Below are 11,191 nucleotides of genomic sequence, written 5' to 3'. Positions count from 1 at the left end.
GAGGAGAGAAGTTGGTGAAGAACTGTATTTCAAGTTTTTATTTCGTGAAAAAGGTTTTCAGATTAAACCCTAACAGAAGCCAGAGGAGTACTCTCCTTCTCAAATGCATATCTAAAAAACCCTAATTTCATTCCCAATTCATAATGGTGTCCATGATTTCAAAACTTTCTTTATCGTCAGCCTCTCAGGCGATGTACCGTCGGGCTTTCTGCACCGCAGTCGAGTCGCGGACTCAAAAACTGGAACGAATCGCGGACGAGCTATTGGACCTTAACAAGCTCGAGCGCTATGATTACGCCATCCTACTGCGTCACAAAATGGGGCTCAATCGCTACGGACCGGCGGCTTCAGTTTCCGGCCTACAGTCCCCTTCATCACCCGCCGGGGGCGCATCGGCCGCCGCCGCCGCTCCAGCCAAAGAGAAAACGGCGTTCGATGTGAAATTGGAGAAATTCGACGCGTCGGCAAAGCTTAAGGTGATTAAAGAGATTCGATCATTCACCGATTTAGGTCTGAAGGAGGCGAAGGATTTGGTGGAGAAAACACCCGCCGTGGTGAAGAAAGGCGTTACGAAGGAAGAGGCTGAGAAGATCATGGAGAAGCTCAAAGAAATCGGTGCTACTGTGGTGCTTGAATGAATGTTTGAATTCAGATTCAGGTGCCTATATTTTTGAATTTTTTTTCATCAAAGTAGTTTTACTTGATTGGATCAAATTAGTAGTGTCGGTTCATCCATACCGTAATATCAATGTTGCTTCACTGAATTCTCCATTTCAGTTAACAGATAGTCGAATCCACACTTTACTTAATCTTCCCATAAAAACCTGAATCATCGAAATTTTTGGTATTGTTCTTGTCTTACCTCCATTGTTGAATGTGGTCTGGTTTCATATGACTTAGCTCACTCTATCTAACGCAAGAAACAACATTTGCATTTTTTAGATTTCCTCTACATATGTAAGTAATTAAACAAGATCCTTTCTTGAATTGTTAAACTTCTTCCGAATCAGCTATAAAAGGAGCATGGATATGGGGGTATAATTGGTCATATTATTCGATCCCGTGATGTATAACTTGTAGTTTGATGTGCTATTCGATCAACAAATCTCCCAATTTGCTCGGATATATTTTGAGCGAAAGCCACTCCGTCCAACCGATGAGACGGGAGAGGCGACCAACTGAATGAATCAAATTCACTTGGTCGCCTCCCTTACAACATAGGTCATTCCAACTAAAGTTCTTAGGACTAAATCATCGAATATCAGTCAAAATCTTATCACCATCACTTTTGTGTCGGGAGAAAATTTTGGCCCCGAAAAATAAGAGGGTTTGTTTCCCAGAGAAAACCTTAAGGAAACAAACCCTTTTTGCTACCAATGAGATCGAACAACTCACAATAAAATCTTGACAATGTAAAATTGCTGCGAAAACATTTGTAATAGGTTACGAAGATGAAACTGTCTGTAAATGTCATTAGCCGGAAACCAGATACTTCTGATACTAAGCTAGGTTCAAATACATATGCTTGACATTGGATCATCGACAGATCAAGCTATTAATATCGACAAAATTCATAGATTTACAACTCTGCAAACCTATCTACACGCCCGGCGGCAATAAAGGAGGTCTTCGACAAAGCAGCCATGGAACTTCTGCCACACGTTTGGTGTGGCTATTAATCTGCACGACAACAAATAATAACAATAAAGGTTGCTAGACCGAGAACCAAATTGACTATATCTGCAGCAGCACTAATATATTTCATAGAACTTACAGCATGCCATCGATCTTCAGTCGGAACTGTGTATCAGACGGATTCATTATTCTCACTCATTGTTCAGAATTAAAGAGAGAATTGATAAGTGAACTCAGACACAGATTAAGACATTACCAGGCACGAACGGTCGGGCAAGTGAGGGCTTTCTGAGCTGCATCAGCGAAACACCGCGCAGCTTCTGCTTCAGCCTCAGCTTCCTCGGCTTCCCTTGCTGCGGCCTCAGCTTCAGCAATGGCAGCTTCTGCCTCAGCAACGGCTTTTGCAGCAGCTGCAGCAGCATCGGCTGCACTCATCTTCTTCATCTTCTCTAGCTCAGCGTCGATATCTGCTTTAGTAAGAAGCACAATCGGAGTTGTCTTTGCTTCTGAAGGAGGAAGACCCTTTACCCCATTTGCAGAAAACATCGGTTGCTCTTTCACTGCAGCCAAAGATACCGACTTTGGTGCAATCCTGTACTGATTTTTGACCTGTCGATCGATAGATCAAATGTATTATGGTTCCGAGTAGACAGATTTTTGGTGTTTTGAAAATTTTTGAAAATAATAAAGAAGTTAGTATTTAAAATGATGCACTGTGAGAGAAAAATAGTATTTTTGAAAAAAAATATTATAAATTAATAGTGTCAAAATTTTCAAATTTGTAACGGTAAAGAGAGCCTTCTGGAAATGCAATATTCGGCAACAATACTCAGTGACTCATGTTCGGGTTTCATAAACTAAAAAAATCAATAAATCGATACGAGAACTCAGATCAGTCAATTAAATACCTTAACCAATCGTCCACTCTCTGTCAAAATCTTCAAATTTCTAGCCAGAGTCTTTTCAAAATCCGGTATTGGGGAGTAATGCTCCTGCCATAAAAATCACATACGATTTTCGCATAAAATCAGAAATGCTCAAACAATCAAACTTCAAAAACCAATAGTCAGCTAAGGTGTAGATGAGGATAGCAGACGCGAATGGGGATAAAAGCCGAATTGTTTGCAAATTGTTAGGCAAAGTGCCCAAAATTCCAACCAATTAACACAATATTACAACAGTAATTGCCAACTCCGTCCTGCTGATTAATGTTCGTTTTTTTTTTTATGGTTACCTCTATGTATTGTGCAATTGTGGCGCGATTGGATCCGCGAGGTTCCTTCAGCTTTGTTATAGCCTCCACTATAAGATCATCCAACCTGTATGTAATCACCAAAAAAGCCTCAGAGATCACGACAACAATATGGAATGATCTGCTCAAGAATAAAGCCGCACATAACATTTATCCATCTAATTTGTGCAACAGACACAAATTTAATAGCAAAACGATAATTTCCAAGAGGGCGACTAACTGCAGTGTATACAATTCACCTCCAGACAAGGGCAAGAAAATAAACAATTTTGTGTAATGAAATTGTATGACCTTGAGATTGGTTTTCTAGAACCCGCATCCTGAGATACTTCACTAGATGATGCATGAGAAGTTCCATCGACAACATCAGACTCCTTTTCAGCCATTATCACATCACGGACTGTAGCATCATCTTCTTGCTTGTTAGTAAGCAACGGATTGCTTTTAACCGCAACCCTAGCTCGGTTCCGAGATCCCATGCCATTCGCCATGCAATTCAAGTTCCTAAATTTGTCCTAAAAGAGAAATGATTTGGTTCAAACCAATATTATTCAAGCAATATTAATTAGCAAACTATAAACTAAAATGCAGGACAAGCTACCTTAAGGTCCACATTAGAACGAGCACGCAATACCGTGCTGAATTCTGGATCTTTTAGAATGGTACTCCATTTCCCTGTCCCGTATTTTTGTATGCCGGCTTTAAGGGCAGCTTCTTCTTCGGCTGTCCATTTTTGTTTAGGAGCACCCATATTCTTGAATAGAACTTTCACAATAGACGCCGACTGAATATTACTTTAGTAACACGCCACCACCTGCAGAAATAGATAGATAACTAATAAAGAAGTGCAAAAATCGTAAAATTACCTAGAATGGTAAGTGAACCGTTAGCAAGCCGAAATATCTACACATACGACACGTGTAGAATTTTCAGAGATAATATACAAGCATTCAATGACTCATGAATGCCATTAAAGAAAAGGACTCCGAAAGCATGTGGTGAAGATAGCTAATTACTTCACAAATCAATTTAAAAGCAATACTTGATCATGCTTATGCGAATATGACAAACACCAGCAGTACACATTTGGACATTGGGCACTCATCTGATAAATTGAAAAAGACTAATGCACCATATGTAACAAGTTACTAGCTAATCTGAACAATAAGAATTATGAAAAGCAGAAGTTCAATATTCACTTAATCCAATGTCAATCCATGACCCGAAGACATCTTGCTAAAAGCTACATACATGAGGAGATAATTCAGAAATGAAAAATGGCATTACCATAGCACTAACTATTCTCCAAGAAATACATAAAGCTATTGAGAAAGACAAAGAATTTGTTACCTCATTTCACAGATATAGAAAGAAGCCATAATTCAACTACAACATGATACGAGGAGTCGAGGACTTCACAGGAATTACTCAAATTTCATATTGATTAAAAATATAAAATACAAAATCGTCTACACTAGCAGGAAACAGGATTTGCTTCATATTCCAAACAATCCATCAAAATACATATATCTGAAAGTTTTTTAGTGTTCCCCAAAGAGATTTCCGCTTCTTCCCCATCCACACCGCCAAATTGACAAAAACAAAAAAAATAGAGTATGTTTCGTATAAACAGAAATCGGACGAACGGATTAAACAATGAAACAACATATTTCACTAAATACACATCGAATTAAAGGGGGCGTGGGGTTGAATGTGTGCCTGTGCGTTCTTCGAGTAGCCTAGGCCATACCGAAACACAGGGAACAGTAAATCTGTGTGAATTTTGAAGAGAATCGAAATTTACAATTGAATTTCAGAACGATTCGAGACCTAACAGATAGTGACGAGATTAATAGAGTAGAATTGTACAATTGAGGCGCCGTTCGGTTCTTCCCTCGCCGCTTTTTCCCCTCTCCGACGCCGTCTGAAAGAATCAACTGCACACTCGTTCACACACACATACGCACAGATACATACACATATATATTTATATTTAGAGAGAGAAGTATATTATTTGTAGTATGAAAGGACACCAGGCCCAGCGATCATAATCAACTGAAAAGACATATATACCCATCAAACTCTTAACAAAGTTTCCAATCAAAAAGGGGTAATTATTTAATACTCTCTCCGCTCCACAGTTTTCACCTTTTTATTACTTTCGTTTTTCTAAAAAGTAATATTATTCGTAGTGGGACGGACTAACCCACAATTCACCTTAATTCATAAATAAACTGATTTTTTGCGAGTCAATTTATGGTAGGGTAGATCAAAATTTTATCAACCCAACCCAACTTATTGGTGGATGGAGAGCTATGCGGGCTAGCCCGACCCAACTTATTGGCGGGTGGCGAGCTAAGTGGACTAGCCCGCAGACTTTTTAAAAATATTAAAAGAATATTAATATAATAAATATTTTTGTAATTAATATTTAAAAATAACTAAAAATGGTTTTATTTTAGAATTTAAATAATAAATATTTTAAAATAAATAAAAAATATAAAAATTTTCAATTCTAAATATTATTAATTGGTGTTTTAAAAAAAATAATAATAATAAGAAATACTTCATTTTAAAATAAATCATAATTAATTTTATGAATTTATAAAATTATAAAATAATAAAACGGAAGATGAAAAAAACAAATGATGAAAAATCGAAATAAATAACAATGTTATGAATAACATAGTTAGAGAATAAAAACAATGTGTAAATAATATTAATAATTTATTTAATCTAATGATAATATAAATTTTATTTTATTCATCTTAACTTATTTATAAAGGTATGCTTGTAATTTAGAAAAAATTAAAATATAATGTTATATTAATATTTGATTAGTTTTATTTTTTAATATGACAAGTAAAAAATGGTAAAAAAATACATTTGGTCAGAGGAGTGGGTACTGATTATTATATTTACTTGACCCGCGGACTAATCCACCCTCGACCCGCGGTCCATGCGGATTAGCCCATTTAAGCCCGCATTTTAACGGGCTTAAAAAATCACAACCCAATCCTCCTTAAAAGTAAAGGAGGGGCGAACCAACCCGAAGGATTCAACCTATTTTGACTGCTCTAAGTATTATACATTTTAATTTTTATAAACTTTAACATTATTTTAAATTTTAATTTTAATCTTTAATTTTTTTTTAAATCTTTTAATTTATAATTTATAATTTTTTTTTATTATTATATTCTTAGTTTTTTACTAATTATATTTTTTAAAAAATTCTAAGGTGTAATAATTTATTTTTATTATCAATTTTTTTATTATCCTTCTTTCTATTTATATATAAAATTTTGAATCAGAGTTTATTATCAATTTTTTTATCATCCTTCTTTCTATTTATATATAAAAATTTGAATCGAGTTGAAATCAGTCCATTAATGATTTCCAACTCATTCTATAAACTTACCATTAATTTTCACCAAAGTGTAGGTTTAACACATCAAAATTAAATCAGAGAGTGCGTATTTATTTGCATTTTTCATCAATATATTAGTGAAGCATATTTTAAAAAAATAAAAAATTCCATACTTGTAAATTTAACCCCTCTTGTCAATTCTTACTACAACAGTCATGTAATGCAACAATGTCTGCTCCAGTTCATCACCGCTGTTATTTTTCATACATCAAAATAATAGAATAAGTTGGTCCTAATTCCTAAACTAACATCAACTAACCATACAGAAATCTACAGATCATGATTTGAACTGGGGTTGGGTTAGGAAGCAAGGATGATCTTCAAAACCAGTGAAACCATCTACCTGACTTGTCAGCAGGTCCATTCTTCGGGGCTAAGGTTATCCGGTCGGCATGGGAGACAGCCCACTTGTTGAAATCGGGCGAAGCGATTAGATCTTCCAGGGCGCTGCGTGTGGTCTCCTTAGTGAAAGAGTCCCATTCGTCCTTTGTGATTTTTTTTCTGTTCGGCGTGCTGTGGAAGGTCGAATAGAATGTCTCTGAATTCGACAACCTTTTGGGCGATTTGCTTGATGCACCTGAAAGGGCAGCAAAATCAGTTGAGAATTGCAGTGATCGAGCACAGGATATCTTTGTGTTCTAAGGAAGGGAAAACTTACTTTGTATAGGAGTATATGGAGATCTGTTTGAGGGTCGGGAGAAAGTCGACTTGGTGGCTGGAGATGTGTAGGGACTATGAGATTCTCTGAAATTTGTCTTGTTCAATCTAGACATTTTTCTGCGGGTTTAATGAAACAAATGTCTGAATGCAAAAATGGAACGAAGACAAAGTCACAAAAGAACTTTAAAATTAAGAATCAAACTCACCTGTAGATACGGCAAGCTATTTTTGAATGGCCAAACTTACTCAAAACTAAAGAAATAATAATGCCACCTACGAAAGCCTCGGCGGCCAACAAAGGATCTGTTGAACTCTGAGCAAGTCATGGTGTAATTCATCGTTAATTAGTGCAGGAAGAAAGAAAAGTGACTATTGCATCAAGGAAAGATTGCGATAATGTTATTACTCTAATGTAGAGAAAAGAGACCTGAAGAATCATCACAGATCCAACGATCCGGATTGACCAAGTGACAAAGTGAGATACACCAGTATCGATAGATCCATCTGTGGACAGAACAAGTTTGCGCACAGCCCAAAAGCCAAGCCAAGCTCCGAATATTGCGAGGAATACCAACAGAAATATTGCAACCTGCATTGTATAAAGATCACGTATTTGGTTCATTGGGGAAGAGACTATTAAGCAAATTTCAAATCATAGAGCCTGAAAGTGGAATTTCTCTCGAAATAGTTTTGGAAAGTAAATAGAGGAACCAATCTATTAATTTTATAGGTTTTCATTAAGAAAGATGAATCTGTCTATATCTCAACAACATTTAGTAGTGTACATCTAGAAAGTTCCTGTTAGTGGGCATATGAAGAAGAAGACATGGAGCTTTACAAGCATCAGTATGGGGTGCTCAGAAAACTACGAGAACATGCAGGTAATAAAACTAATTTCCTGTTGGTAGCAGATGGGGGAGGAAAACTCAAAGTTGTACCATCATGACAGGATAACCTCATTAATGGCGGACAAGGAAAAATATAAGAATTTGCTATCGGAAACTTACATACAGGATTGTACATGTCTTCAGAAAGCCCAATCTCAACAAGTAGTGATTGCAACAACCTTGGCACATATCGTAGGAGAAAGGATCCCAAGCCCACCTGAACATAATTGTATAAGTCACCATTGCAGCGTTGCTAAAATAAAAAAATATGAAGCAGGGCTTGAATTAAAGATACATACGAAAAATGAGTACAGGAATATAGCAAATGAACTCTTCCGGCCAGTTGGGAGAAGCTTCATTCCCTATCAACGTACATGAAAAGGTAATTACTAACAAATATGAACAGGTATACACACTCTTGGATCCTGAATCTGGAATCCTACTTTTTTAGGTACTTAATTACTATAAAAAATGTGTATTCAAAATTCCTGGACTTTAACAGGCAATTGTTCAATGAAGCTTCATAATCTACTTCCGGGGGGTCTTTCTTATGAAGTACTTACCTGGAAAAGTATTATTAATACCACAAGCAAAACCCCGACAAGCATTGCACTGCTATAGTAAAAAGCTAAAGATTTGCTGAGACAGGAAGCCAGACTCATCAACACAATGCCCATAACCAGGAATAATATCCTGTACATATAAAATTCTGCAAAAGAAAATCAAATATAAAGTAAGAATAACGCAAAGGACATCATATTGTAGGGATTAATCGTAGAATAGATAGTGTAATGGAGAATAACCTTCATGAAGGGATATTTGAAGAACCTCTGAATAAGATGCCACCATCCTTATGTCCAAGATTTTGTGGTCAAACGGAGACATTGATTTAACACATAATCCTTTGGAAAGCCTTTCCCATTGATCGTGGGGGCACATCCCAATCCCAAGAGAAGAATTTCTGCACAGAAAACAGCAGTTGATACTCACACATAAAAATTCAAACATATCATGATGGATGTTAAGGGCCAAACTTAACAAATCAAACCAAAGAACCATCACTTTACCATTGTTCGGCACATTATAAATTTTCAAATGGTGTAGGGTCATTATAAGCAATGTAAATACATAGTATGATCAAGTTCTCTTATTTCACGTCTAAGAATTTAACTACAATTATTGTGCATAAAACTTTATTAGAAAAAAAAAAAAAAAAAAAAAAAGGGTACATAGACATTGTGCCAATACCTGGTTCAGCCAAGGCTGTTTTGACCGCAGAAAGCATAGCGTTTCACAAATAAATCAAACTTGACTGAATAAAAATAAATAAATAAAGACACTCTAAAACACCATAGTAGACATGAAAAATACCGGGTATATTCGATGTAAAAGCTACAAGCAGAAGAAAATGGGGATAACAACATTTTGTTAAAAAAATTTAATCAGTCATTATACTACCTAAAAACACTTATGCACAAGATCATAGGTTTATGGTGGAAAAGAATATATACAAGAAAACCAGGTTTTTACAATAATTATACATCTTAGCCAAATCATATCAACTCGCCTGTGGAAACAGATCTGGATATAAGGTGGGCAACCACTTTTGTTTACACATGAAACCTCTACCTTCAACGAATTGGCAAATTTGCTTAAATGTTTAATTCGTGGCAAACCATGAATTGAAACCCTCTCACATTTCACTGTAGTTCCAGGTTTGGATCCTGGAGATTTTTCCACCAACAAGCTTGGGGATAGTTGCAATGTTGTTGAGTTAGAAACAACTGCCAAACCAAAGAGGTCAGCCACATTGTTAGATCATTTTCATAAATGAATGAGTGCTCACATTCCCACACAAATTTCATATATTTCCATTAAATTAGCTACTAAAAGTGTTTATTTACATGCCGGCGAGCTATGTAGTCCGTAATATTCGAACGGTGAATACCCATAAGAACGGAATCTCCTCAAAACACAAAATTATGCATTTGGTTCTGAACTCCCAACTCAATACTATTCTTAGAAAACAAGATTTAAAACTCATAACACTAACCTCTATACATTTTGTCCAAAAGATTAAAAGCTCAGTAAGTAAAAAATGTCATGTTTTCAGCTCGCGGCAACAACTTAAAGTGACGCCGTATACTCTTAACATATTTTTCTTCAAAAGACAACAGAAAGTAAAATGTGTGCGCGTTAAATTACAGAACCCAGATTGTCGATCGAGCTTACCTAAGAAGAACTCAGAAGCGGACCCAAGGGATGCAAATAATGAACATGAAAGCAAAATAAAGCATGAAATGAGTGTAGACGGAACTGCAGCAACCATTGCTACTGGAATTGGGGACTGAAGCAGAGTGATGCACTTTGTTGAAATCCAGCTGAATTGGGGTTCGCTTAAACCCTAATTAATTCTATCAATTGTAACCGATCCATTTCCCCAATTGTCCCTTGCTCTCGCGCATTTTCTTATTATTTTCCTTTTAATCTACTGATTTTAACTTATTGCTTTTAAGCCCTTTACCTTATTATTTTTTAAATTCAAATCCAATTTTTTTTCAAATAAAAACAATGGTTTGCTTACTATATTTAAAATTAATTTTTTTTTTTTTTTTATCAATTTCTATAAAAATATTTATATATAGGATTTAGATATTATTTTTCGAATAAAATCTTGATTATTTGCACACTTATTTGCAAAAGATCTTAAATTTTCTAGTTGGACAAACCAATTTTATCATTTTGTTTAGTTAAATCTAAACAATTTAGCGAAAGAAAATTTTTGAAAGTTCTCATATGAAAGACGAAAATTGAAAAGTATTAGGTAATTTGATATTCTTAAATTTTTATATTACATTTCAACAATATCATTTTTATAAATTAGTATTTGATTGTTGATATTTTTGAAATTTAAATTTCTTTTATGATAATGTTATAATGTGAATTATTCTCTCTCTATATATAATCAAATTGGGAATTGTGCTTTTGTCATCCTCCAAAATTTTTAATTTGATGCGCTCTTTAGTCTATAAAATATAATAAAAAATAAATTAAAATAAAAAGCACACTTCTTTGGTCGTCTAAACAAACAAAAATAGATATTTTTGTAAATTTTATTTTACAATTTCTTTTTAACACAAATATTTTTCTGTGTGTCGCGTTCAAAGTACTTACTTTGTTTGTCTATTAAAGTTATTTTTATTCTTTTGTCTATTTGAATAAATTTATCTAATTGTTAATTTTTTTAAAAATAATAATAAATTAATATTTAATTATTATTTTTTGTCATTACAAACATAAATGAAATGAATATTTTTTATAAAAATTATG

At 34.9% G+C, this 11,191-nt stretch overlaps 3 protein-coding genes across 6 annotated transcripts; 1 reads left to right on the top strand and 2 right to left on the bottom strand.

Moving 5' to 3' along the window:
* Positions 1-28: 28 nt before the first annotated feature.
* On the top strand, positions 29-809 carry LOC127248691 (uncharacterized). Its single transcript, XM_051271167.1, has one exon. The coding sequence runs from the start codon at positions 144-146 to the stop codon at positions 636-638; it is 495 nt and encodes a 164-aa protein (XP_051127124.1). The 5' UTR covers positions 29-143; the 3' UTR covers positions 639-809.
* A 634-nt stretch (positions 810-1,443) lies between these two features.
* Positions 1,444-4,886, bottom strand: LOC127248950 (telomere repeat-binding factor 1). 4 transcript variants are annotated; one of them, XM_051271549.1, is made up of 9 exons: positions 4,757-4,878; positions 4,607-4,659; positions 3,489-3,701; positions 3,179-3,402; positions 2,870-2,954; positions 2,544-2,627; positions 1,892-2,244; positions 1,775-1,800; positions 1,444-1,680 (listed from the first exon to the last, which is right to left on the bottom strand). In XM_051271549.1, the coding sequence occupies exons 3-8, from the start codon at positions 3,636-3,638 to the stop codon at positions 1,791-1,793; spliced, it is 906 nt and encodes a 301-aa protein (XP_051127506.1). In that variant the 5' UTR covers positions 3,639-3,701; positions 4,607-4,659; positions 4,757-4,878; the 3' UTR covers positions 1,444-1,680; positions 1,775-1,790. The 4 variants fall into 4 exon arrangements, with proteins under 4 accessions (XP_051127506.1, XP_051127504.1, XP_051127505.1 ...); XM_051271547.1 differs by lacking the exon at positions 4,607-4,659 and having other exon boundaries at positions 4,757-4,886; XM_051271548.1 differs by lacking the exon at positions 4,607-4,659 and having other exon boundaries at positions 4,718-4,858.
* A 1,539-nt stretch (positions 4,887-6,425) lies between these two features.
* On the bottom strand, positions 6,426-10,316 carry LOC127248532 (uncharacterized). The gene is made up of 10 exons (XM_051270907.1): positions 10,094-10,316; positions 9,429-9,645; positions 8,665-8,822; positions 8,425-8,570; positions 8,161-8,223; positions 7,986-8,078; positions 7,402-7,563; positions 7,181-7,287; positions 6,973-7,091; positions 6,426-6,891 (listed from the first exon to the last, which is right to left on the bottom strand). The coding sequence occupies exons 1-10, from the start codon at positions 10,188-10,190 to the stop codon at positions 6,635-6,637; spliced, it is 1,419 nt and encodes a 472-aa protein (XP_051126864.1). The 5' UTR covers positions 10,191-10,316; the 3' UTR covers positions 6,426-6,634.
* Between the last annotated feature and the right edge of the window lie 875 nt (positions 10,317-11,191).

The sequence above is a fragment of the Andrographis paniculata genome, unplaced genomic scaffold (assembly GCF_009805555.1).
Source record: "Andrographis paniculata isolate CXL003 unplaced genomic scaffold, ASM980555v1 Contig34END, whole genome shotgun sequence".
Lineage (NCBI taxonomy): Eukaryota > Viridiplantae > Streptophyta > Magnoliopsida > Lamiales > Acanthaceae > Andrographis > Andrographis paniculata.
The sequence above is the reverse complement of the archived record's forward strand: the minus strand, read 5'-3'. Positions and strand labels throughout refer to the sequence as shown.

What these genes read in the sequence shown, in the direction of transcription:
- LOC127248532 (XM_051270907.1), bottom strand. Translation starts at nt 10,190, where the DNA reads ATGGTTGCTGCAGTTCCGTCTACACTCATTTCATGCTTTATTTTGCTT. An exon ending in CGCTTCTGAGTTCTTCTTAG is followed by an intron (nt 9,646 to 10,093) that starts GTAAGCTCGATC and finishes TTGGTTTGGCAG; the next exon opens with TTGTTTCTAACTCAACAACA. An exon ending in TCCATATACTCCTATACAAA is followed by an intron (nt 6,892 to 6,972) that starts GTAAGTTTTCCC and finishes CTGCCCTTTCAG; the next exon opens with GTGCATCAAGCAAATCGCCC.
- LOC127248691 (XM_051271167.1), top strand. Translation starts at nt 144, where the DNA reads ATGGTGTCCATGATTTCAAAACTTTCTTTATCGTCAGCCTCTCAGGCG.
- LOC127248950 (XM_051271547.1), bottom strand. Translation starts at nt 3,638, where the DNA reads ATGGGTGCTCCTAAACAAAAATGGACAGCCGAAGAAGAAGCTGCCCTT. An exon ending in TCTAGAAAACCAATCTCAAG is followed by an intron (nt 2,955 to 3,178) that starts GTCATACAATTT and finishes GATTACATACAG; the next exon opens with GTTGGATGATCTTATAGTGG. An exon ending in AGAGTGGACGATTGGTTAAG is followed by an intron (nt 2,245 to 2,543) that starts GTATTTAATTGA and finishes ATCGATCGACAG; the next exon opens with GTCAAAAATCAGTACAGGAT.